The sequence below is a fragment of the Schistocerca gregaria genome, chromosome 8, assembly GCF_023897955.1.
Source record: "Schistocerca gregaria isolate iqSchGreg1 chromosome 8, iqSchGreg1.2, whole genome shotgun sequence".
NCBI classification, from domain to species: domain Eukaryota; kingdom Metazoa; phylum Arthropoda; class Insecta; order Orthoptera; family Acrididae; genus Schistocerca; species Schistocerca gregaria.
This window is the reverse complement of record NC_064927.1, coordinates 263,026,409-263,053,191: the sequence shown is the minus strand read 5'-3', so window position 1 is coordinate 263,053,191 and position 26,783 is coordinate 263,026,409. Positions and strand designations below refer to the sequence as shown.

The 26,783-nt window shown below is 43.1% G+C and overlaps 1 protein-coding gene across 1 annotated transcript in view; it reads left to right on the top strand.

Annotated features, from left to right (window-relative positions):
• The first annotated feature begins 228 nt into the window (after positions 1–228).
• LOC126284805 (uncharacterized) overlaps positions 229–26,783 on the top strand; it is a 101,740-nt gene continuing 75,185 nt past the window's right edge. Inside the window, exon 1 of the mRNA XM_049983969.1 lies at positions 229–331. Coding sequence (XP_049839926.1) covers positions 326–331 — 6 coding nt within the window. The 5' untranslated portion in view covers positions 229–325. The remainder of the gene's footprint in view (positions 332–26,783) is intronic.

The following is a 26,783-nucleotide window of genomic DNA, read 5'->3' as shown; positions in this document are numbered from 1 at the left end:
GATATTCATAACTTCCGGTCACGGAGTCTCTATTGTTGCAGGTGCTTGGAGGGACAACACTCGCTTCGGGGTGCAAATTCATTGCGGAGTTCCCCGCCCTTCGCCATTCCCCTGCAGACTGGGCGGGCCTTAGTGAGTCCGGACTTTAGGCATGGCCGCGTGTCCCCGGGCCTTTCTCCGAGCAGGCAGGGCCAGCTCAGCTCAGCTCGGCTCACCTGTTGGTGGCGATCCCGCAAAGCGGCCAAGGCCACCATAGGCCAAAGCTTTCCCTGCTGGAGCCGCGCCGGCGGCGGCGCAGTCTCTAGCTGAACACCCTCCAGACAACATGCACGTGAGTACAGCTCCGCCCCAGCGCCTCTTCTCCCTCTCATCTTCCACAGCCAGCCGATGTACGCGCCTGAACAAGTTTTCTCGTCTGATTTAATCCATTGCCACGGCGCTCAATCACAATTATTCTGGGTACAGTGGCATCATCTCGCCACGTGTCGTAATTTCTTAATTAATATTTTACGCACTACCGTCTTCATTTCCGCTCAGCTTTACTGCATTGGCAAGAACTGCATTTATTATATGTGTATTCCGACAAAACTGCAATATGGTCATTTTTACGCTATTTTATTATTCCGCGACTAGTTTCGAGCACGGTTAACTTGCAAACGGACCCCTACAAAGTCAGGCCACTGCAAATATAAATATGTACGTATAAATATATATTTGATGCATAGTTTTTAAACTATTTACTTCACGTTACTTACCAATTATTCTGCTTTGGAATATTTACAGGTTTGCAGTTATGATGTTATCGATCTACCTTTATGGCAGGGACATAGTCTGTGATTTCATTATCTTGTGACGAAAGTCGATTTTTGTTGAACTGAAATTTGGGGCGGTCATCAGTTGTGCGTTATCTATATACTCAGAAGAATTTCGTCAAAATTCTCAATATACATTTCATTTCGAAGTTCGGGTTATCCTTTTATAATATTATTTGGATTTTTTTAAACGTACGTAGATCTCTTTCTTCCCCAGATTGTTCATATACCTCCACTTTTCTGCTCGATTAAGAACTGAAAGATTATTGATTACGTCTGGTGTACAATGTTGTTTCTCCCTCAGATGCGTGCTAATTGTGCAGAACTTGTTTTCGTTTTCATTTATGTGTTCTTTATATTCTGTAATAAGTTTTCACTCCTTTTGTCCGATACAGAACGCGTCGCTATCGCTGCATTTAATTTCATATTTTCCTGATTGGTCTTGTTTTAGAGTTTTGTCATGTCTGTATATTGTGTTCGTTCGTAAGTTATTTGCTATGCAAAAGCTAATTTTAAGATAGATATTAATCGTAGAGGGATACCAACAGATGAGTACTGTATGCAGATTCAGAAGGATATAGGATGCCTTAGTTATTAGGAGATGAAGACACTTGTACGGGATAGAGTAGAATGGAGATCTGCATCAAAACAGTTTTCGGATGACGACCATAACAACAACATTAAGAAAGGTGTAACATATATTTTTGTGAGAAAATCAAGTTAATTTACAGTGTGATCTGTTTCGGAATATAGCATTTCCATCATCAGACGGCACTCATTGTGACAGTGCACGCCTATATCAATACAAAACAATTCGCCACTGCGTCATTGGTATCAGGGTTAGGCACAATATATCTAGAACACAGCAGCTGAAAAATTTGCTGGACGAAATATGAGACAGAAAGTGAAAAAGCTCAGTATGACTTCTGGTTCAAATAGCTTAATATGAAACCATATGTTAATGGAACGACTCTCTAGTGATTTCTGGAAACTCACGTTAGATCAATAAAAGAAAGCAAAAAAAGGGAAGCAGGGATTTGTAACGTGTTTAGGAGTTTTTCCAATAATCATGAGACAAAATAATATTGTATGTGGATCCTGCGGAGAATACAGAGAAGGCTACCGGTAATTCATGAGACAAACCACATACTTTTGAAACTTGGTAGATTTTCAGTTTCTTTCATTTTACGAGGTTGGCTGCTTCATAGACAAATATTGTTAACACAAACAGTGACGAGGGACTAAAAATTACTCGCAGCGTGAGAAGCGACCGTCTCGAGAGCGCTTTTTGCTGTGCGAATGCTGTATACGTGGACAGATAATATTCTAGCTGTGATCGCTCAGGATCCTATGAAGCGGAGCAACGGTAGTAGTGATTTTGAACCACAGGTAACTCGAATGAGTAGAATGAGTAATATGATCGTACAGTGCGGTCTATATAATGTTTTGTTGGTAATGAATGTCTCAGTTACATGTTAACGGTCTTTTATTATTTTCTTCCTAGCCAGAGAGAGTAATTTTTAGTTTCGAGGACTGTGACACAATGTAGTTTCCTACTCTGTGTAATACGCACTAAATTACCACGACATGTTTTGATATCGTGCCTTCCTCATTAGGAGTCTTTTCCTCGTCATTTACTGCAGCTTTTTCCGTTCAATGGTATCTGCACAGATTTGAAATCATAATGAATTCTGTGATAAATGGAACTTCTTAGTCAACCGAATTTATATTTTCCTTACGCTCAATTCACAGATGAATAGCGAGAAGTGGCTATTCTCTCCGTGCGAGCTGCTGTCAGTCTGGCTTCATCTTTACGGCGAAAGGTAGAGCTTTGTAGAATTAACTATGTACACGCGTAGACGGTATTGCTTATGCCTTCCTTTCAATCGAAGCGTCATACTTCCCGCCCCTTACTCAAAATGGCGCAAGGATGTGTAGATATCATTGTGCAGAGGTAGAGACAAGAGAATGGCTGAAAATGATTTTAGTGTTCTGCCGAAATTCATCGTTAATTACTAAACAGTACATAAATCAACTAAACTATTATAATTTACTCCGTGTTGTACATTGTTAATGATGTCTTACAATGCCAATCACAATGCATCGCTATCGCAAACGTTTATAGCGATGCTCTCAGCGCAATAAAAAGTTTTGAACTATTTTGTATGTCGGTCCTTTCTAGTACAGAGAAAAGTCAGGATGTTACAGGATCACGTTATTTGCCGGTTTGTCAACAACTTGTACATTATTCTTTCGCAGATTGTATGAGTGGATCGATGTGTAATTCAATCACAAGTAAGCGACATTTTCAATCATTTTGGAAGCTTGCACTTTGATTTTTGTATGTCTTCTTTACGACTACTGGAGGAAGTAAAACGCATTTTTCCTTTCGAGATATGTGCAATTTTTCGTAATTTCTGCTAAATGTTGTACGATTTTTTTTGGCATGATCCCAAAAGAATCGAATATTCGACGAATAAACTCTGCTCAAAAGTGCTTTTAGTCTATGATCTTCCTTTTTATGTGATGCTGTGGTACGCATGAGACACACGTTACAAGTAGTTTTGGCCGTGGATTTTTAGCAAAGGGAAGAGTCTCATGTACCAGATACGTGGCTCCACTTCAAAACGCTTTCTACAAACTTTAATCACAGAAAAATGTTATATAACCTTAGAGAGAAAATATTAGAAAACATTTACAGTATTGCCAAGACAGACTGTCGTTGTGACTTGTTACTGCACGAGTAAAAAGAATCATAACCCTCTTCTATAATTTTCTTGCAAGCCTGTCGGCTGGTCTGCAGATGAGTTACGGCGTATTATCTACTATTCTTTCCTTATTACCATTCCTGTCTACTAAGGCAATATTTTGATAATAAATCTATAGCTTTAATCTATCTCTCACAGTCCAATAATAATGAAATACTGGAACACACATGTCTTTGTTGAGTATCTTGGTAAAATACGACACAAAAGGAAAATATTTTGTGCAGTCAGTACTAAGTAGTTCGGCCTTTAGCTCGGGTTCGATCCTTACTACCGTTCCATGTACAATTTTTGTATCACTCTCTTGTTCGGTTTTACAGACTCAAACGAAGCACATCTTAGGCAACACCGTCTCTGGTGGATCGCTTGAATTTTTTCATTATTTCTCAGCACAACCTATCCTGCAACACCTTCACAAGTTTTCAAGATAGTTTCTGAACATTCTGTATACAGCCAACAAGTCCTACTGCAGTTGCGTTGGGTACGAGTTTATGTACGTAGTGATATACAGTATACTGATGTCTTCCGTGATGGAAGCGAGACACAGGAAATAGAGAGAAATTGTGTTCCATTGGGAAGGACGACGTCATGTAACTAAGTTGAAGTGGGATGGACGTTTTCCTTGCACTTGTGGTAGTAATTGGGTTGGATAAGTTGCAGGTACGCATACTGGACAAAGAATTAATTATTCCCGAGGACACATCATGCTAATACCGTGTATGAGCTGTAGCCTTGATAGTGTCTTCATTTCGGCTACGAAGAGAGTCTACAAGTTTCATCAGGTACGTCATATCCAGCGACACCCGCCATTGATAATTAGGCCCCGTAGGAGCTAACAAATCGAGAGGATGTTGACTGCTACGTTTCATCTACCATTCCAAACAGTGACAACACGACAGTTCCTTTCTGCTGTTCGGTAACATGTCCATGTCAAACAATCTTACTGCACTTATTCCATTCAACCGACTGGTACATACACACCATTTCACTGCCTTGACATAAGACAGCGGTGGATCGCTTATTACCATTTCTACAGGATGCTGCGGTCGCATGTTCGAATCCTGCCCCGGGCATGGATGTGTGTGATGTCTTCAGGTTAGATACGTTTACGTAGTTCTAAGTCTAGGTTGACTGATGACCTCAGATGTTAAGTTACATAGTGCTTAGAACCATTTGAACCATTTTGAATCATTTATACACAGCATACAGCGCTCCAAAGCAAAATGTATTCTTGCAACTGGGTGTGCCATATTTAGTTGGTGAGTTTATTGCAAAGATGAATAACTGTTTGAGGGCATGATTGACTCTGCAGAGAGGACAAGGGGTGTTTTTGCGATCTTTTGTTAAATAATTTTTTATGTAGCACATTGTAAGGGATCGTTTGGTGTGGGTTTGGAATAAGAAGGATCTACAAAATATCTTCTGCAGTTAACAAGAAAAACGTTGGTAATTAGGTGGCCAAAGGCTAATGGGAATATAGAGACAGATATATCTATACATAAAAAAGAGAAATACCGACGTGAGCCACATAGTGACGAGTGCAAAATTTGTGCTGGTCCAGGACTCAAACGCGGATTTCGCACTCTGCACGAGCAGTCACTTTAAACGCCTTTTGTTTTTTGTTTCTTTTTTTTTTTTAAAGAAATTAAACCAGCGGAGATTGCTCTGTGGCCATTCAGGTACTTCAAAACATGAGATCCAATAGCGACTATTTAATAAATTTAAATTTTTCTGTTAACTGCCACCAACTCAAATTCCCAACTAATCGCATACTTCTTCTGTAGCGCCCCCTGTCCATTTTCCTTATTGCTCGCAGCATCTCACATCATAACCCCAAGAGGTCGGAGTTGGGTATTTGGGATGGATGGGAAGCATGCTCAAACAGCCAAACCAGGAAATCTGGGTTCAAGTCACCGTCCGGCGCCAAGTTTCACTTGTCGGTAATGAAAGATTTCAATACTCTAATGCGCCTGACGTCGGTATTTCTCCTTCATTGAGTATATATAAGGGCGCAGAATCTTGAGTACGGCGTCACCACACATGTAATAGAAAAAAAAAATATGTTGGCGGAAAAACGAGAGCCGTTACAAGGAATGTTCCATTCAAACTGACGGAACGTTGTCGTTCGCCGGACGTTCGGTCACAGAAACGGCAGTCCCCGTTCCGCTCTCTCCGCGAGCGGCAGCGACTGACCCGTGCGTGTTAACTCGGAGCAGCGCTCTCCCGTCCCTTAATCGACGAGCGGATCGGCTGTGCTAGCCCACGTTTACTTTCACGGCGCGACACGCCGGCACGAACTGCCGTGACGTAACGATTCGCTGGCGTCCGTAATCGAACCCAGGGCCTTCGCGCCCGCCACCAAGCGACACCACTCTCAAACCAGCCGATTCCGCGACTGTCGTATTCTCTTGAACAAAGGGCCGCAACACTACATTGTTAATGCCAGTTACGGAAAGGACAAGAATTGGTTAACGGAACTACCACTCTATATTACATGCACTGACGTATGGCAGGCTTCCGGAATACACTGATGAGCCAAAACATTATGACCAACTGCTTAATAGCTTGTTTGTCCGTCTTTGGGACGAATTACATTATTGATTCTGCGTACCAGAGATCCGACAATTTGTTGGTAGGTTTGTGCAGCATTAGATGTCTAGGTCGTGTAGATAGCGTAAATAACGGGCCGCTGGTGTACGTTCGCGATAATAGCGCCCGATTACGGGTCAGATGGCTTCCATAGGCTATACATCAGGCGAATTTGGTCGCCGAGACATCAACCTGAGTTCACTACAATGCTCCTTAAACCACTGTGGCATGGTTCTGGCTCCGAGACACGGTCAGTTATACTGCTGAAAGAGGACATCGCCATCGGGGAAGATATCAAGCGTGTCGTTCTGTCAACATGTGAACATATAGTGGTGGTCTGCTGTGGATCTTCATGTTCAACAATGTACGATGAATGGTGCGCACCAAAACACTTGTGCGTGCACCAGCATTGTGCTCTTTCGGCAGAGATGCCACAGATCACCATCTATCCTGTTTTACACAGCAGACAAGCCTCCGAACTCCACGTTGTGTGAAGAGTCATCGACGTCCAACCTTTTAGCGCCTAGTGGTGGTTTTACTGTCCTCTCTTTCCGTTGATGCTCACGGCAGTAGCACGTGAACATTGGACCAGTTTCGCCGTTTTCGAGATATTCGTTCACAGTTTCTGCCTAATAATAATCTCAGACTCACAATAGTAATCTGCCCTTTGTCAAAGTCGCTTATCTCAATGGATTTTTCCATTTGCAACTCATATCTTCGCTAGGGTGATCCCCCCATCTCTGTCTGTTCCACTTACATACTTGTGTTACCGCGTCACATGCCCGCAACTCCAACAGGCGGCATCCAACGTCTCGGTGGGCAGTGGTCATAATGTTTTGGCTTATCAAAGTATATTGTCAGATTGATGACATATAGGTATCCAGTCAAAAGATGTGTTTCAAGCGCCTCTTCTCAGCAGTCTGTACTATGCGAGCGTTTTCATCTCTGCATAATTACTGCACCCTGTAACCACTTGATCTTGTTTACTGTAGACAGGTCTTGATACCCTCTACAATTCTTACCTCCACCTCCACCCATCCTCAAAACTGACCATTCCTTGATACCTCAGGATGTGTCCTTTCAATCCCTCCTGTAAGTCAAACTGTGGCATAAATTTATCTCACCATTTCGAATCAGTTCCCTCACAGATCTGTCCATGTAATCTTCAACATACTTCTGTAGCACTACGTTTCAAAAGCTACTATTCTGCTTTTGTCTGATCTGTTTATCGTTTCACTTCCGAACAAGAATTGTCTTTTTCAGAAATGCTTTTCTTGGTTTTGCCAACCTTCATTTTACATTGTCTGTACTCCGGTCATCGTTCGTTTTCTTGATGCCCTAGCAGCAGCCGGCCAGAGTGGCCGAGCGGTTCTAGGTGCTACAGTCTGGAACCGCTCGACAGCTACGGTCGCAGGTTCGAATCCTGCCTCGGGCATGGATGTGTGTGATGTTCTTAGGTTAGTTAGGTTTTAGTAGTTCTAAGTTCTAGGGGACATATGACCTCAGAAGTTAAGTCCCATAGTGCTCAGAGCCATTTGAAGACAGCCTAATAGCAAATAACATCTACTAATTTTAGTGGCTTACATTCTAGACTACACTGCCTGACATGAGCGGTACGGATTTAGAAAACATTGTTCTTGTAAAACACGACTAGCTTTTTATTCGTACGAAGTGTTCAGTGCTGTTGAAAACGGATTTTAAATTAATTCTTGATTCCCAGATTTCCTGAACCTCACAACCGGCTTGAAAAACTGGATGCTTATGGAATATCGTCTCAGTTATGTGACTGGATTAATAATTTCCTGTCAGTGAGGTCCCGGTTCGTAGTAACTGACGAAATTAATCGAGGAAAATAGGAGTGATTTCTGGCGTTCACAAAGGTAATGTTATAGGCCCTCTACTGTTCGTTATCCGTATAAAAAATTTAGGAGACAATCTCTCTCTTAGGGGCTTTTTGTAGGTGATACTGTCGTTTATCGATTAACAAAGTCGTGAGAAGATCAAAACCAATTGCAAAACGATTTAGATACTTTACGGATCGAAACTTGCCAATTGACCCTAAATAGCCGGCCGGGATGGCCGAGCGGTTCTAGGCGCTACAGTCTGGAACTGCGCGGCCACTACGTCGCAGGTTCGAGTCCTGCCTCGGGCATGGATGTGTGTGACGTCCTTAGGTTAGTTAGTTTTAAGTTGTTCTAAGTTCTAGGGGACTGATGACCTCAGAAGTTAAGTCCCGTAGTGCCCAGAGCCATTTGAACCATTTTTTTAAAACCAAATAATGAAAAGTGTACTGTCATCCACGTGAGTGCTAACAGGAATTCGTTAAACTTCAGTTACACGGCTAATGAGTAAAATCTAAATGCTGCAAATTCAACTAAATAACTAGGAATTACAATTACGAACAACTTAAATTGGAAAGAACACATAGAAATGGCTCTGAGCACTTAACTTCTGATGTCATCAGTCCCCTAGAACATAACTAATCTAAAGACATCACACACATTCATGCCCGAGGCAGGATTCGAAACTGCGACCGTAGCTGTGGCGCGGTTCCAGACTGTAGCGCCTAGTACCGCTCGGCCACTCCGGCCGGCACACATAGAAAATGTTGTGGAGAAGGCAAGTCAAAACTGCATTTTATTGGCTGAACACTGAGAAAATGTAACAGATCTACTGAAGAAACTGCCAACACTACGCTTGTCCTTCCCATTTTGGAGTACTGCTGCGTGGTCTGGCATCCTTACCAGATATGATTAACGGGTACATAGAGAAAGTCCAAAGAAGGGTAGCACGTTTTGAATTACCGACAAATGGGGGACAGAGTGTCACGGAAATGATACAGGATTTGCGGTGGACACCATTAAAACAAGTGCGTTTTCGTTGGCGCCGAATCTTCTCACGATATTTCAATCACCAACTTTCTCCTCTGAATGCGAAAATATTTTGTTGACATCAACTTACATAGGGGGAAAATATCATCGTATTAAAATATGGGAAATCAGAGCTCGCACCGAAAAATATAGATATTGGTTTTTTCTGCGCTCTGTTAGAGTTGTGATAACAGAGAATTATTGTGAAGGTGTTTCAAATGTTCAAATGTGTGTGAATTCGTAAGGGACCAAACTGCTGAGGTCATCGATCCCTAGACTTACACACAACTTCAACAAACTTAAACTAGATTATGCTAAGAACCTCCGACGGGAGGGGCCGCGCAGTCCGCGACATGACGCCTCAAACCGCGCGGTCACTTCGCGCGGTGAAGTTGGTTCTATGAACCCTCTGCCAGGTACTTAAATGTGATTTGCAGAGTATGCGCGTGGATGTAGATCCAGAAGACATGTTTGGATATTAATGTAAATTCGTTGATATGCTCGCTATCTGCGGGTACGGAAGTGACTAGAGTAACAAATCTCTGTAACAGGTAGTGCATTAGTGTTGTTACCAGGGCTTGCAGGGTATATAAGGGACGTGAACAGCGGCAGATGTTGAGTGATTACTGTGAACGACACGGAGATGCTGGCTACTCGTGTGAGATACAGTTATCAGCACCTAACAGTGTTTGAAATGGGCTTCGTTGTGGGTCTATATTTGGCCAATTGATGTAACCATGCAGTATTCAATTTTGTGGAGCGTTTGTGTGTGACAGTGGTCCGATACTGGACTGCATGAGAAAGTGGGGGCAGGTATACTCATCGTCAAGATCCTGGTCGACCAAGTATGACCACCACAAGAGAATACTGCCGTCTTGCGCACCAAACTTACCGGTATCCCTTCACATCCAGGAACCAGTAACATACTCTCTGCAATATCCTGTGTCATCTCTCTGGTCGGAGACCAGCGGCAATCTGGCTAGCGCATTACCTTCCAATGCCATTCGCATTACCAATATAGCGAGGACATGTTAGCTAATGATACAAAGCCAGATCAATCAATTATACAGATTGTTAGCCCTGCTAAAAATGCTGCTGCCCCTCTTCAGGAACCATATGTTGGTTTGGTCTCTCTTCAGACGCCCCTCCGATGCGGTTGCACCTGTCGTACCGCTACGGCTATCTGTAGCACGCAAGGGTTCGTGCGGAGATTAATTACAGATATACCTGGAACCAAGTGGCATCGTCAGTGAGAATCAGCTATATTTGCAATCACAAGAAGGTAAGAGGGGATACCCTTTAAAGTCAGAATTTTTGTGATGGAATTTCGGACATGTCTCTAGTGACGAGTGAAATAACATTATAAGGTTATGTTAAGAAAATCAATCCTTCAATGACACTTAAGCAGAGCGGATAAAAATGCGTAGAGAGGCAAATTATATTGACATCGAAGACGTTCTCTTCTGGAGGCAACAATATCTTTTGTGACGCCCTTTCTTCCAGTGTAGAAAATGCTCAAAATAAATTTCATCTTCTTTTTGTGATGGAACAGAGCGATGTTAGAACTTTTTAGATATATGACGTAGTGAAGCCAAGTGAAGTCCATCGGCGATTATTGTAGCAACTCTGGGTTGAGAGCTGTAAACACTGACCCTAAAATCAGAATGCCTGGCCGAAAGCCATAAAATAATGTTTTAAAGTTGTGGTTACAAGCAATAATGGTCAAAGCGCATGAGTATACAATTCTGAAATGCGAAACCCACACGATTGTTATCGGTATACGCTAGAGTGTGTACTGTGGTGGTGCCACGAAACGTTTGATGTCAGTCGGGCGAGGACCATGGTAAGACAAAAGCTCTCCTTCCACAGACGCTACACTAGTAGCAGGGTCCTAGCGAGAAACATCGGCCTTCTCGATCTTAGTGTAACAAGTGGGCCATGTTGGTGGTGCAGTATAAGCTATTCCAACTTCTCCTGGTGGCAGAACATTACGTTCCGTCCTCAAAAGACGGCCAGCCGCGGAGGTCTAGCGGTTCTAGGCGCTCAGTCCGGAACCGCGTTACTGCTACGGTCGCAGGTCGAATCCTGCCTCGGGCATGGATGTGTGTGGTGTACTTAGGTTAGTTAGGTTTAAGTGGTTCTAAGTTCTAGGGGACTGATGACCACAGATGTTAAGTCCCATAGTGCTCAGAGCCATTTGAACCATTTTTTTCAAAAGACGCTAAAAATCGTACATACGATGGTGTTTGGGGAATTACGGAGCATTTGGGCAAAGATACAGCACAGCTATTTCGAAACAGCCACTCATTCTTCCTTTGTGCTCTGTAAAGTGTAGGAGATTGCATAGAACATTACGTACTCCAAACCCGGTCACCTGGTGAACGTAACAAGCTGTGACATTGCAAGCGAGGGCAAGTCACGTCTACTCCAAACTTCCAAGCCGTGACTCTGTTATTCCAGGCGTAAAATATTAGACTCTAGACATGTTCATGGCAGAGGTGTTACGAAAGCAACCAAAGGTGTGCTTAATATTTGTAGTCGAACAGATGTAGACTATTCTGTTGGTATCTGGTGTGGGCTTGCGATGGCTCCCGCGATAGTAAGTGTCAGTCTTTATTCGAAATAAATAGTTGGCAATTCAGATTACAATTGCAACAGATATACGCCGTGTAGCCAAAACATTATGAGCACATTCTTAACAGAGTCTTGACAATATACAGCGATTCAGCGTGACATGGATTCTACAAGTCCTTGGTAGGTTTTCGAAGGTATGCGGCGCCAGATGTCTAAGCACAGAGAACGCAGTTATCATAAATTACGTGCATAATTCTGCGGGCTCTGAATTGGTACATAATAGTAGCCCAAAGGTGTTTCATCGACTTTAAGCAAAAGGAATTTGGTGGTCAAGACAAATCACTGCAGCACGATTCTGATCTTGTGACAAGGCCAGTTACGCTGCTGGAAGGAGACATCAAATCGATTCCCCAAGTTAAACGAAAAAGGTTAGACTTTGCCGAAGAAACGAAAAAAGCATGCCAAATTTTTTAAAAAAACGTGAAGTCTCCAAGGTTGTTGATGTTTTATTGAAGCTCGAAATTTAGCGCCGACTTAAGTGAGACAATTTTTTTAATAGTTTCCACAACAAAACTATGTATTAAAATCCGGAAGAATCAATACCTTCACTGCGCCATAGCAACGATAATGTTACCGATGACAGTAACACTAAAACGGTGTTTTTAAACACTGTTTAGCGAAATTCCTTCATCAAAGCAAACGAAGTAAATATTCGAGAATTCGAAATAAAAATAGCTGCCAACATGAGTAACTTAGAAGCAGAAATTCTCACTGCAGCAAAGCACCTTACATCATTTAATAAAGGCAAGACCTCCTGTCCAGGTTATACATGGTGATTTTTTCCACCATGTACAAACTCTGGGGATTGATCGGTGAGAGCATACGGAACGAAAAACGTCTAATGAACCTACGTCTGGAAATGCATGGCTTCCATTCTAGAGACCATTTATTCAGTCATACATTGTTACAGACTGAGACTGCGGTCTAATAAGCAATGTACCATGTAGCCACAGTTACAGTATGTGTTGAAAATGGTTTCCATGTGTCTCAATGCATACCTGTACGTGCCGTAGCATGTACTGCCTCAAACGTTCACATCGGCCAGGCTGCACCCGAACAGTGTCAAAGGCAGCATGAATACGCTTCTCCAGCGTCTTCATATCTTGAATGGGCTCGGCATACACGATAATATTGAGATGGTCCCATAACCAGAAATCGTATGGGTTGAGATTCGGTGAACGAGCGGGCCATGCAACTGGACCGCCTCGTCCGATCCATCGACCAGGGAAGAGACGACTGAGATGCGTCCGGACGTTAACGGCGATGTGGGCTGGAGCACCATCATGTAGCACCCACTTAACCCCTCAAATCATCAGTGCCATTTCTGCCTACAAGGTAGGCAAAGTTACCCGCAAGAAATGCCGATAGTTCCGTCGTGTTAGGCTGCGTGGAAGGAAGACTGATCCCAAAGAACATTCGCCAATTATCCCGGCCACACATTCCTGCTGTAGAAGTGCTGATGATTCGCTATTACCATATCATGAGATTCTGCAAACTATCCCACAAATGTCAGTTATGAAATCAATATTCCAGTTGCTCCCATGGTAGGCTTAGCATGTCCTCATTAACGTGCGCAATTGACGCCTGATGCCCGGACGTGATGGCGATGTGCTTCTGTAATCTGTAAGTGTCGCTAAACCTGGGTTTCAGAATACCATGTTCGGTCCCTATCTACCATTCCACGCACTGTGCCATTTGTTAGCGGGGGAGGGGGGAGAGGAAGCGATTTTCGTCAATAACTAACGTGCAAAAATTAAAAAAAAATTTAGATTTGTGTGAAAATTACCGATCCCCATTTCTGTAATATATTTGCTCAAGCTGTAAAAATCATTCTGGAACACCTGTAATTTACGTCTGCTATGACACCCCTGTCTCACTTAAGTAAAAAGAATTCCTTACAATTATTGCTATTTACATTTAAGGAACGAGAGCTATTTCATATCAATAGCATAAAACGAGACAGTACCACGGATAATAAGCAGCGCTAAACAACTAACAGTTCTCGGATTGGCATGTTAATGATTGAATTTGGCAATGTTAGTCTACACCCTTTTGCCTCACGGGACGGAATTTGTGTATGCCAACAGTCTGCGTCTAGCGTTATCCCTTGAGCAAGGATCTGAAGATTTTCTAGATGTAATCGAATTGTGCAACTGAGCCAGGGGGTGGGTAGCGGCTCGGTGTTTACTTAGAGACATGTGGCAAATCGCCTAAAAACCACATGCTGGTTGGCCAGCGAATCGGCCCTCGTCGTTAATCCGCAAGAAGGATTAGATACGGGGCCTTGCGCCTCCCCGAATCCCGAAAGCGGCGTGCTAACTCGCACGGCTATCCGGGAGAGTGGTACGTGACATTAATAGAATGTAAAAAAAGGAACTGTGCAAACAACAATAGCGGCTTCTCCACCTTTTCCTATTATCAGGCAGAAGAAAGTCAATTGAAGAGCGCAGTGGAAGCGTAAATGACACTACTTTTCGCTGTCTTCATTACGGAATGGCGAATAATGTTCTACTAGTGGTAGAGGGCTGTGCTTAGACTACTGAGAACATTCCGGTGCTACGACTTCTAGTAAAGCGCGCTGTTGGTGTTGCTGGTAACAGATTTTCCGTTTTCTGAATAGACGGACAAAATTATTGAGTGGAAATCCCATTAGATAAAAGTCATCACATTCGTGGCTAACAGAACTGTTTTCCTAGCGTTAAAAGTAGATCAATATGTTTCAACGCTCGGCTTTTGACGTTGTTCCATTATTATAAGTATGGTAAGTCCTAAACTCTTCAAAATCAGAGGCACAGTGTGCGTCGCGAACATCAAGTTCTGTTGAATTGAGGTATACATTTCTGTCTTTTTTAATACATTTCGATACTGGAGTCACTCGTCAACCAAATGTATCAACATACAGTTTAAGAACCGTGCTGTAGAGACAAAAGAAAGAAGGTCAGTACGAACGTAGGAAAGTAAATTAGTCCTTAGAGTCTCATTGCTGACGGGGCCACTAGATTATAGGGTTCGGTTAAAATGTTAATTACAACTAATACCTTACAGTGTCTAGTGCCAATGGTTCAAAAATGGTTCAAATGGCTCTGAGCACTATGGGTCTTAACATCTGAGGCCATCAGTCCCCTAGAACTTAGAACCACTTAAACCTAACCAACCTAAGGACATCACACACATCCATGCCCGAGGCAGGATTCGAACCTGCGACCGTAGCGGTCTCGCGGTTCCAGACTGAAGTGCCTAGAACCGCTCGGTCACACCGGCCGGCTGTGCCAATGAGGTACCAGGTTCTACAAGCTATTAATTTCAATAGGTCTACGTAGGCCGTAAAGGAAGCCGACAAATGCGAAAAAAAAAACGAAAGCAGAAGGAGGGCTCCAGTTTACTGTTTGAAAGCGCCTTCTTGACCACAGATATATGGCGTCTAAAAACGATGAATATTATGTAGCTGTGACAGCGCGTTTTGTGATAGTCCATTCACAACCACTTTGAGACATACCGTTTGACCACGAATATTGCACTGTACAATTTTGTTACTTCCCTCTATTACAGAAAAAATATTCGTCCAAATAACTATAGTTCTGAAATATCTGTACTTGACTTTCTTATAGTATATCACATTTGCATGACACGCGAGTGCAGGACTGCTCTCAAGATTTCATAACGAACTTGCAGCTTTCGTCCTGACTTCCGTGTTGGAACGATGGCATTGTTGCGTATGCGAAGTGGAATGATTATGCAGTCCGCTCCTGTAAACTACAAGGGCTGTTCGCAAAGTGTGGTCCCGTCGGGCACGAAATGGAAATCACTGCGAGAATCAGAATTTTTTACTTAGACATTTGTCGAAACGTTTTACCAGCTTCCCAATACCCTCGTCATAGAAGGCAACCGCTTGTGTTTTCCGCCAATTCTCTACGTTGCTCTACAGCTCAGTGTCTGTGTCAAAATGTTGTCTTCATAGTTAGAGGCTTACGTGAGCAGAGATGAAACTCAGGGGGAGCCAATTACGGGCTGTACTGCGGCTCATCAAACAATTCTCATTGAAAACGGTGCAGGAGCCTCTTCATGGACAGATGAGTCACGACTTCGGTTGGTAATAGCTGACGGTAGTGTTCGAGTGTGGCGCAGACCCCACGAAACCATAGACGCAACTTGTCAACAAGGCACTGTGCAAGTTGGTGGTGGGTCCATAATGATGTGGGCTGTCCTCCGATCAACTTGGAGCGATCATTGACTAAAAATGCTTATGTTCGGTTACTTGGAGACCATTTGCAGTCATTCATGGACTGCATGTTTCCAAACAACTATGGAATTGTCATGGACGAAAATGCGATCTTTCATCCGGCCACAATTGTTTGCTATTGGTTTGAAGGATATTTTTGTGAATTGGAGCGAATGGTCTGGTGACCTAGATCGCCCGACATGAATCCCATAGAACATTTACGCGACATAATCGAGAGGTCAGTTCGTGCACAAAATCCTGCAACGGCAACACTTTTGCAATAATGGACGGCAATAGAGGCAGCAGGGCCCAGTATTCCTGCAATTGATTTACAACGACTTGTTGAGTCCATGCCTACATCTACATATATACTCCGCTAGCCACCAAGCAGTGTGTGGCGGAGGGCACAATTCGCACCAAAGTCATATCCCCCCCCCCCCCTCCCCCCTCTGTTCCACTCGCGGATCGCACGAGGGAAAAACGACAGTCTTAACGCCGCAGTACGTGCCCTAATTTCCCTTATCTTTGAATGATGATCAATGCGCGATTTGAAGGATGGTGGTAATAATTTATTCTCTACGCCCTCGGTGAAGCTCGGATTTCGGAATTTAGTGAGCTGCCCCTTCCGTTTAGCGCGCCGTCTATCTGCAAGTGTGTCCCACTCCAAACTTTCTATGAGATTTGTAACGCTCTCGCGATGGCTAAATGTACCAGTCACGAATCTTGCCGATCTTCTTTGGACCCTCTCGATCTCTTGAATCAGATCCAACTGGTAAGGGTCCCATACAGACGAACAATACTCTAAGACTGGACGAACTAACGTATTGTAAGCTATTTCCTTTGTTGAAGGACTGCATCGCTTCAGGATTCTACCTTACCAGTTACTCGTGTAATTCGATCATACCATTTGAGATCATTTCGAACAGTCACATTCAGATACATGTCGGATGTTACCGCTTCCAAAGACTGGGCATTTATTTTGTTACTAGTACATTAATGGTGATTTTCGCCTTGTTATACTCAGTAGGCTACACTTACTAATATTGAAAGATAACAGCCAGTCTTTTCATTACGCATTTATTTCCTGCAAATCCTCATTGATTTGTTCACAACTTTCGTGTGATACTACTTTCCTGGAGACTACAGCATCATCGGCAAACAGTCTATTGCCGCTGTCAATACCAGCAACCAGATCGTTTATGTAAATCGTAAAAAGCAGCGGACCTATTGCTCTACCCTGGGGCACACCTGAAGTTACGCTTGTTTCTGTTGAAATCCTATGGGAAAAAAAGATACTAAAAGCATGAACACTGTTCCGAGAAACAAATATAGTGGTATTTTGCTGAAGACAGTGGATTTACATTCGGGAGAAAATGTTTAAATGTGTGTGAAATCCTATGGGACTTAACTGCTAAGGTCATCAGTCTTTGGAAGCGGTAACATCCGTCAAGTATCTGGGTGTGACTATTCGAAATGATCTGAAATGTAATAATCAGATTACACAAGTAATGGGCAAGGCGATCTCTAGATTGTGGTTTATTGGTAGACTCCTGAAGCGATGCAGTCCTTCAACAAAGGAAATTGCTTTCAATACGTTAGTTCGTCCAGTTTTAGAGTATTGTTCGTCTGTATGTGGTTGAGAAGGTGCAAAGAAGAGCAGGAAGATTCGTGACTGGTACATTTAAGCATCGTTAGAGCGTTACAAATCTCATAGAAAGTTCGAAGTGGGATATACTTGCAGAAAGACGACGCGCTAAACGGAAGGGGCTGAACACTAAATTCCGCAATCAGATCTTCGCCGAGGATGTAGAGCATATATTATTTATTACCACCAACTTTCAAATTGCGCAATGGTCACCATTTAAAGATAAGGGAAATTAGAACTCGTACTGAGGCGTTCAGACAGTCGTTTTTCCCTCGTGCGATCCGCGAGTGGAACAGAGGGGGGGATATGAGTTTGTCGCGAATAGTGCCCTCCGCCACACACCGCTTGGTGGGTAGCGGAGTATATATGTAGATGTAGAACCACCAGCTCGCACAGTGCCTTGTTGAGAACATGGATCCATTGCTTTGTGTGGTCTGCACCACCCTTGAACTCTGCCATCAGCCCTTACCATTCTGAAATCGGGACTTATCTGACCAGGCCACGGTTTTCCAATCGTCTAGGCTCCGACAGATATGTCAGGAGCGCAGGAGACACGCTACGGGCGACGTCGTGCTGTTAGCAAAAGTACTTGCGTCGGCCGTCTGCCATTGCCCATTAACACCAGATTCGCAGCAGTGTGCTAACTGATACTTTCGTCATACGTCCAACATTGATTTCTACGGTTATTTCATGCAATGTTGCTTGTCTGTTAGCACTGACAACTCTACGCATAAATGAAGGCCGTCGGCCACCGCATTGTGTGTGGAGAGAGGTAATGCCTGAAATGTTGTGTTCTGCTCACATATTTGACACTGTGGACTTCGGAATATTGAATTTAGTGCAGCCATAACCAAGTCGGAAATCTTTTCTTACATGAGTCAATTGAGGACAAACGCCAGATCTGCCCTTTTAGACCGTTTTAGACCTTGTGTGCGCGAGACTACCGACACCTGTGTATGTGCATATCTCATGACTTTCGTCGCTTCAATGTACTGAGCCACTATAATTGTGTAAAATAAAAAACAAACCGCCTTTAGTCACAAATCGAGATTTTTATTGTTATGTACGATGCATTTCGAGCCCTTGGGGCTCACCTTCAAGTGCTTGAGCAGTCAACATCATTTATCGAATTTAAGTTACTACTTGTACTGTTAACAAAACTAGGACAACACCAAAAACTTAATTACTGTTTCCAGTAGTGGTTACGTGATTTTTCCAGCGCAGTATGAGTAGACTTCTCATGTACATATACACACTTATCGTGCTACAGCAAATTTGTAAATACAAATCAAAACAAGTGAAAGAATATCAAATGTAAAAATGTTACCTTTCGAAATATACACAGGTTCAAATGGTTCTGAGCACTAGGGGACTTAACTTCTTAGGTCATCAGCCCCCTAGAACTGAGAACTACTTAAATCTAATTAACCTAAGGACATCATACACATCCATGCCCGAGGCAGGATTCGAACCTGCGACCGTAGCGGTCGCGTGGTTCCAGACTGTAGCGCCTAGTATAGTCGGCACGGTAGCTCAGCGTGTTTGGTCAGAGGGTTAGCAGCCCTCTGTAATAAAAAAACTGAACTAATCGATCAACAACGAACTTAAAACGGATGTCATACAACGTCCGCCCCGAGCAGATGCAACGAACTAAAGCGAACAAAATGAAATTAAAAAAAAAGTACCGCTCGCCCGCCCCGACCGGCCATATTCACAGGGGTTGGACTTCAAAGGTGATACAAAGATGTATATGAAATAAACATAATCAGGGAAGAGTTTTGTACCTGGAGGAGAGTGTACGTAGAAACATACGATGTTTCCTGGTCGGTCTTTCAATCTACTGACTGATTTTAGAATCGCTTGAAGGAACGCGCACTAGAGACCGCCATAAGCAGTTACATTTTATACTGCTTTTGTTGTTGTGAGACATGAGGTTGTGTTTTGTAATGCGTTTAAGTATTATGAACTAAATATATTTAAATTCCTTGTAATGCATTAAAGTTATTTGAAGAACATTGTTGATTCCTCAGTTACAGAGTTTCATGGTGAATAAAATGGTGTATATTTTTAAATCTAGTTACGTAACGTGTGAATGGGTAAGCCACGCTTCATTTGTCGTGCGTCAACTTGTACCTTGAACAGATGTTCTTCTACCACGGTACACGTGTTATTTGAACATGAACTATGTTTCTGTTATGTGTTAACAATTTTTACTGTCTTCAAAATGGAAACGTGTGTTGGTTGGTAATAGCTTCTGTTTCAGAATGTTTTTGACTTGTGACTGATTTCATATAAAACTTCCCGTCAATTTGGTTTCACTTACTGAATTTTGGTGTCTAGTAGAATAATAATCTAATGCAGAGACTATTAAATATAGAGTTGACGAGATTTTGTCAATTGCAAAACATCTGCATTTGAATATAACATTTTTTCCTTGGTATATGATCATGTCTGACTTTGAAACAGCCTCTCACATTAGAAAAAAAAACCATAATATCCGGAGTATTTTATGTAATTTCAGAAAAAGACTGCACTTCATATAACGTGAATGCCATCATTTCACAATGGAGTGAGAAAATTTTGTGAACTTCTGTTACAGAGTTGGCTAGAGGCTTCCTCTAGGATTTATAGTTCAAGAGAAAGGCCTGGAATACTACTATTATGACAACTTTTGCCAGCACGCCACAGCAAATAAGAATACTGATTACTATGCAGCTCTTAACGAAAGAGGGAAACGTTAAAAAACAACAAAGCTGAGCAAAAAATATAAGTGAATTAATGATTATTGTCGCAAGATGTACCGTGTGATCAAAAAGTCAGTATAAATTTGAAAACTTAATAAACCACGGAATAATGTAGATAGAGAGGTAAAAATTTACACACATGCTTGGAATGACGTGGGGTTTTATTAGAACCAAAAACAAAAAACAAAGTATTGCTAGACGCGTGAAAGATCTCTTGCGCGCGTCGTTTGGTGATGATCGTGTGCTCAGCCGCCACTTTCCTCATGCTTGGCCTCTCAGGTCCCCAGACCTCAGTCCGTGCGATTATTGGCTTTGGGGTTACCTGAAGTCGCAAGTGTATCGTGATCGACCAACATCTCTAGGGATGCTGAAAGACATCATCCGACGCCAATGGCTCACCATAACTTCGGACATGCTTTACAGTGCTGTTCATAACATTATGCCTCGACTACAGCTCTTGTTGAGGAATAATGGTGGACGTACTGAGCATTTCCTCGAAAGAACATCATCTTTGCTTTGTCTTACTTTTCTGTGTGTCAATTTGTACCTCTCTATCTACATTATTCCGTGATTTATTCAGTTTTCAAATTTATACTGACTTTTTGATCACCCGGTAAATTACACACGGTGGTGAGTCAAAACATTATGATCACCTCCTCAATAACTTGTTTGTCCGTATTTGGAACGAAATACATCAGTAATTCTGGGCATCACGGATCCTACATTTTGTTGGTAGGTTTGCGGAGGTAAGTGGCATCAGGCATCTAAGCATAGGTTATGTAACTGGCGTAAGTAAAGGGCCGCTGATTTGTGCACGTGGTGATGGCGCTCGATAGCGATCCACATGAGCTCCGTAGGATTTACACCATGCGAATTTGGTGGCCGAGACATCAATATGAGTTCACTTTAATGCTCCTCAAACCACTGTGGCATGGTTCTGGCTCCGAGACACGGACAGTTACACTGCTGAAAGATGACACCGCCATCGGGAAAGATATGAAGCGTGAAGGGGTGCAGGTGGTCCGCAGATGTGACCGTTTCTTTGATTACTACCATAGGTCCCATGCAAGTGCAAGAGAATATCTCCCACTGCCCCCCCCCCCTCCTCCCGCCTCCAGCCGGCTGCTGTGGCGCGCTGCACGTTTCGAGCCGCTGTTCACCTCAATGACGGCGTTTGTGCAGACGACCAGCGACCCAGTGTAGCAAAAATGTGATTCACCCGAAAAGCCGACACGGTTCCATTGATCGACGGTCGGATCCCGATGGTCCCGAGCCCTCTGCAATCGTAATCGATGTCGTTCAGTCAGCATGTGAACATGTAGTGGTGGTTTGCTGCGGATCTCCATATTCGACAATGTACATAAACGGTGTGCTTCGAAATACTTGTGCGTGCACCAGCATTGTGATTTTTCGGTAGGGATGCCACAGATCACCATCTATCCTACTTTACAGAGCAGACAAGCCTCCGAACCCCACGTTCTGTGGAGACTCGTGGACGTCCAACCATCTACCGCCTAATGGTAGTTTCTCTGTCCTTCTACCTCTTTCTTTAGATGCTCACGACGTAACACGTCAACAGTCGAGCAGTTTCACCGTTTTCAATATACTCGTTCAAAGGCTGTACGTAATAATAATCTTCCCTTTGTCAAAGACGCTTATCAAACGGATATCCACATTTGCAGCCCATATCTTCCCTTGGGTAATCGCCCGTCCGTGTCTGTTCCGCTTACATACATCTGTTAGCGCGTCACATGCCCGAACCCTACCAGGCGGCATCCAATGCCGCCGTGAGATGTGTTCATAATGTTTTGGCTGATCAGTGTATTCTGGCAATTATCAGATTACCACCTATTAATATCATGAGTCACAATATGAATCAATCTACTGGAGTGATTGCCGACGCCATAGTTCGAAGGTGATCTATCGATCAACTTAGCAAGATTTTTACGTATAAAAATACAAGTAAAGAACGACAAGAAATGATCGGCAAATCCATCCCAGTGTACTTGTGCTTAGCGATGTTGAATAGGTAACGAGAGTGCACGTAATGTGTTCGGTCGTTCTGCTGTCGAACAAACCTTCATCAATCCTTTCTTTATGGCTTCTGACGGGAAAGATGCAAATATTCATGCAAAGTTATGGTTATTATCATGGGATATGATCAGATCTAATACTGCAATTAAATCCCACTTGTACATTTCCAAAAAATTGCTATGTTATGTTTTTTCCTGAAGTTACAGTAATTAGAAACGTGTGTGCTTACTCTACAACCAGACAAAAAAGGACGAAACAGAATAGCGAAAATGAATTAGTTACAGTTTTATTCCTTTTACAACAAAAGATATACAAAGTTCGTTTCCGTTTGGTGTCTTTAGCTAAAGTTTAAATGGCTCTAAGCACTATGGGACTTAACATCTGAGGTCGTCAGTCCCCTAGACTTAGAACTACTTAAACCTAACCAACCTAAGGACCTCACACGCATCCATGCCCGAGGCAGGACTCGAACATGCGACCGTAGCAGCAGCGTGGTACCGAACTGAAGCGCCTAGAACCGCTCGGCCACAGCGACCGGCTAAGATTTTAGTTGCAGAACGTATTTTACACAGTAAAGAATATTCACAGTATTCACCGGTATTAATATGTTTCTGTTGGTATATTTTCATCTCACACTTTACACTATTACGAAGTTACATGGGGGCATTGCAAATACGTATTTCATATCTAGCATATATAACACTATGAAGCGAAAGGCTGAAAAGTGTTAGAGTTACAACACTCTCCCCTATATGTATATGGCATGTCTGCTCATACTGAGCTTAAAACCATGCAAACACTACTGCAGACGGTAAGAAATTTTTGGATGCTGTATTACTTTCGTAAAAACTGTAGTATGCCTATGTACTCGTAATAGCAATGCCGGTGTACTCTTAATAGGATTGCCTATGTACTCGTAATAGGACCAGTAGTAAACTAATTTTTATGATGTACGCTGACCAAACGCACCCGAAGACAAGCCCCCAGACCTCGAAATACAAATCACAATTTGTGACAGAAGGATTTTTTTTTTAAATTATTTCACGAAAGTAATACTGACACGGAAGTAACATTGGCAGCAATGGATAAAATTGTGAAACATTATGAACTGTACATTTTTAATCCTCTTAAAACGTGCGAGCTTCTCTGATAGTTTTTATCGATATGCTACGAGCGCCAGTCGTAGATACTACCACGCGTATAAATTTAATTGCGAAAACGCGCCTTACTCGTTGAGTCAAAGCCGAAGAGTCAGGAGTGGAAATTCCCGAGCTTTTAACGGACCGTTTCCACGGAGATCTATTTCAAAGGCGAGTGCTCCAGCGACTCGTTTAAAGCTTTCAGTTCGGTCGCATTCATTTCCCCGGGTAGGAACACTCGAGAACCGCGGTCGAACCGCAGCAGGTCGGTTTTCTCTTCCGCTAAACCCCTTCCCCGCCGCGCCAGCCACATCGGAATGCTTACATGGGGAACTGCAGCCTGCCAACCGGAAGACATGCGACTTTCGCCCTTTCACCGTCCGCGTGTGTTTCATGTTAGCAAAGTGTTGAACGAAGCTTGAAGGCGTGATGCGAATGCAGTACGGTATTGACCAGTCATTTACTTATTACACACGCACAATAACGTGTCGTTTGTAAATTTTAAAGTCTACAGTTTTAGTCGTGCCACAATCTGTCATCTCAGTTTCCATTCCTCAATCTTCAAACCAACCCCTTACTATAACCCTCACAGTAAAGCACTTCGAATTAACCTTTGATGGGAAATCAGTGTGGAATATACAGCTATATACTACTACACACAAAACTCAAAGCCGTCTCAAAGTACTAACAACCTAGGTTCCTCCATCACAGTCCTCACCTACAAATCCTTCATCTATCCCATCCTAGCGTATGGCAATCCTGTCTGAATATCTGTCCCTCCAAAATTTTACAAACCACGTGTAATCCTCGACAGACATGAAAGCCACCTCACTTTCCGTATCTGTCTTTCTCCATTTCACATACTATACAACCTCCTCCAGTCTCCACCCTTTCATCTCTTCGTACATATGCGAATCTGGTACCTAATTCGGGGAACTAAGACCAACACCCCAAAACTTACTTCTTTTTTGTTCAGTGAGGATTATTCTTCTCTGACATTTCAACCATATTCCACCTCCTATGCACAGCTAAGACTTTTCCGTCCTGTCATTCCCGAGCTTTGACCTGTTTCCACTCCCAACCACGAAACCAGTCCTACCAACCGAAACTTGTAACATTCCATCCTTGTCATACAAACATATCTGCTATCCCTCCTACTATCCCCTTCCCGTTCAATATTCTGTGCTGTTATTGAAAACACCTTTTCGTCTCCATTGATGATAATGATGATATCCCATACTCCGAGGAGCGAGACCCGCACCGCCATACTATGCAAGGTCCTAGCGGAGGTGGTTTGCCATTGCCTTTTGATTTCCTCCGACCGTAATGAGGATGAATGATGATGATGAAGACGACACAAGAACACCCAGTCATCTCGAGGCAGGGAAAATCCCTGACCCCGCCGGGAAACGAACCCGGAACCCCGTGTGCGGGAAGCGAGATCGCTACCACAGGACCACGAGCTTCGTCTCCATTACGAGTTCCTGAGAACGGAGTGAGAGAGGGTTGTAGCCTCTCCCCGATGCTATTAAAACTGTATATTGAGCAAGCAGTAAAGGAAACAAAGGAAAAATTCGGAGCAGGTATTAAAATCCATGGAGAAGAAGTAAAAACTTTTAGGTTCGCCGATGACATTGTAATTCTGTCAGAGGCAGCAAAGGATTTGGAAGAGCAGTTGAACGGAATGGACAGTGTCTTGAAATGAGGATATAAGATGAACATCAACAAAAGCAAAACGAGGATAATGGAATATAGTCGAATTAAGTCGGGTGATGCTAAGGGAATTAGATTAGGAAATGAGACACTTAAAAGTAGTTTAGGAGTTTTGCTATTTCGGGAGCAAAATAACTGTTGACGGTCGAAGTTGGCTCTGAGCACTATCGGACTTAACATCTGTGGTCATCAGTCCTCTAGAATCTAGAACTACTTAAACCTAACTAACCTAAGGACATCACACACGTCCATGCCCGAGGCAGAATTCGAACCTGCGACCGTAGCGGTCACGCGGTTCGAGACTGAAGCGAGACGGCCACATCCGCCGGCAATGGTCGAAATAGAGAGGATATAAAATGTAGACTGGCAATGGCAAGGAAAGCGTTTCTGGAGAAGAGAAATTTGTTAACATCGAGTATAGATTTAAGTGTCAGGAAGTCGTTTCTGAAAGTATTTGTATGAAGTGTAGCCATGTATGGAAGTGAAACATGGAAGATAAATGGTTTGGAGACAGGAAGAGAATAGAAGCTTTCGAAATGTGGTGCTACAGAAGAATGCTGAAGATTAGATGGGTAGATCACATAACTAATGAGGATGTATTGAATAGAATTGGGGAGGAGTTTGTGGCACAACTTGAAGAAGGGACCGGCTGGTAGGTCATGTTCTGAGGCATCAAGGGATCACAAATTTAGCATTGTAGGGTAGCGTGGAGGGAAAAAATCGTAGAGGGAGATCAAGAGATGAATACACTAAGCAGATTCAGAAGGATGTAGGTTGCAGTAAGTACTGGGAGGTGAAGAAGCTTGCACAGGATAGAGTAGCGTGGAGAGCTGCATCAAATCAGTTTCAGGACTGAAGACCACAACAACAACAACATATTATATCTAGCTATTTTCGCTAAGCAAACGGTCTGTCAACATTGAAAATTAATCTACACTGATATGGACTACACAGTAGACAGCAGTACCGCGTACTGATGGAATGATGGGCAGTGCATTGGTGGAGCTGTCATTTGCTCTTATGTGATTGATATCAAAAGGTTTCCGGCGTGATTATGGCCGCACGTCGGAAATTAACATACTTTGAAGGTGGAACGGTAGTTAGTGCTACACCCATGGGAAATTCCATTTCGGAAATGGTTAGGAGAATTCAATATTCTGAAGACCTCAGTTTCAAGAGGTGCCGAAAATACCACATTTCAGGCATTGCCTCTCACCGAGGACAACGTAGTGGCCGACTGCCTTCACTTAACTACCGAGACCAACGGTCTTTGCTTAGAGTTGTCAGACCTGACAGACAAGCAACACTGCGTGAAATGACAGCGTAAATCAGTGTGGAGCGTATGACGAATTTATCTGTTAGGACAGTACGGCGAAATATGGCGTTAATGCGCTACGTAGCAGACAACGACGCGCCTTCAGCGCCTCTTCTGGCCTCGTGACCATATCGGTTGGATCATAAACGATTGGAAAATCGTTGGCTGGTCAGATGAGTCCCGATTCCGAGTGGTAAGAGCTGATTGTAGAGTTCGAGTGTGGTGCGAACCCAATAAAGCCATGTGCAAGCTGGTGGTCACTCCATGAAAATAAAATGGTCATATGGCGTTGTTGGCCGGGAGG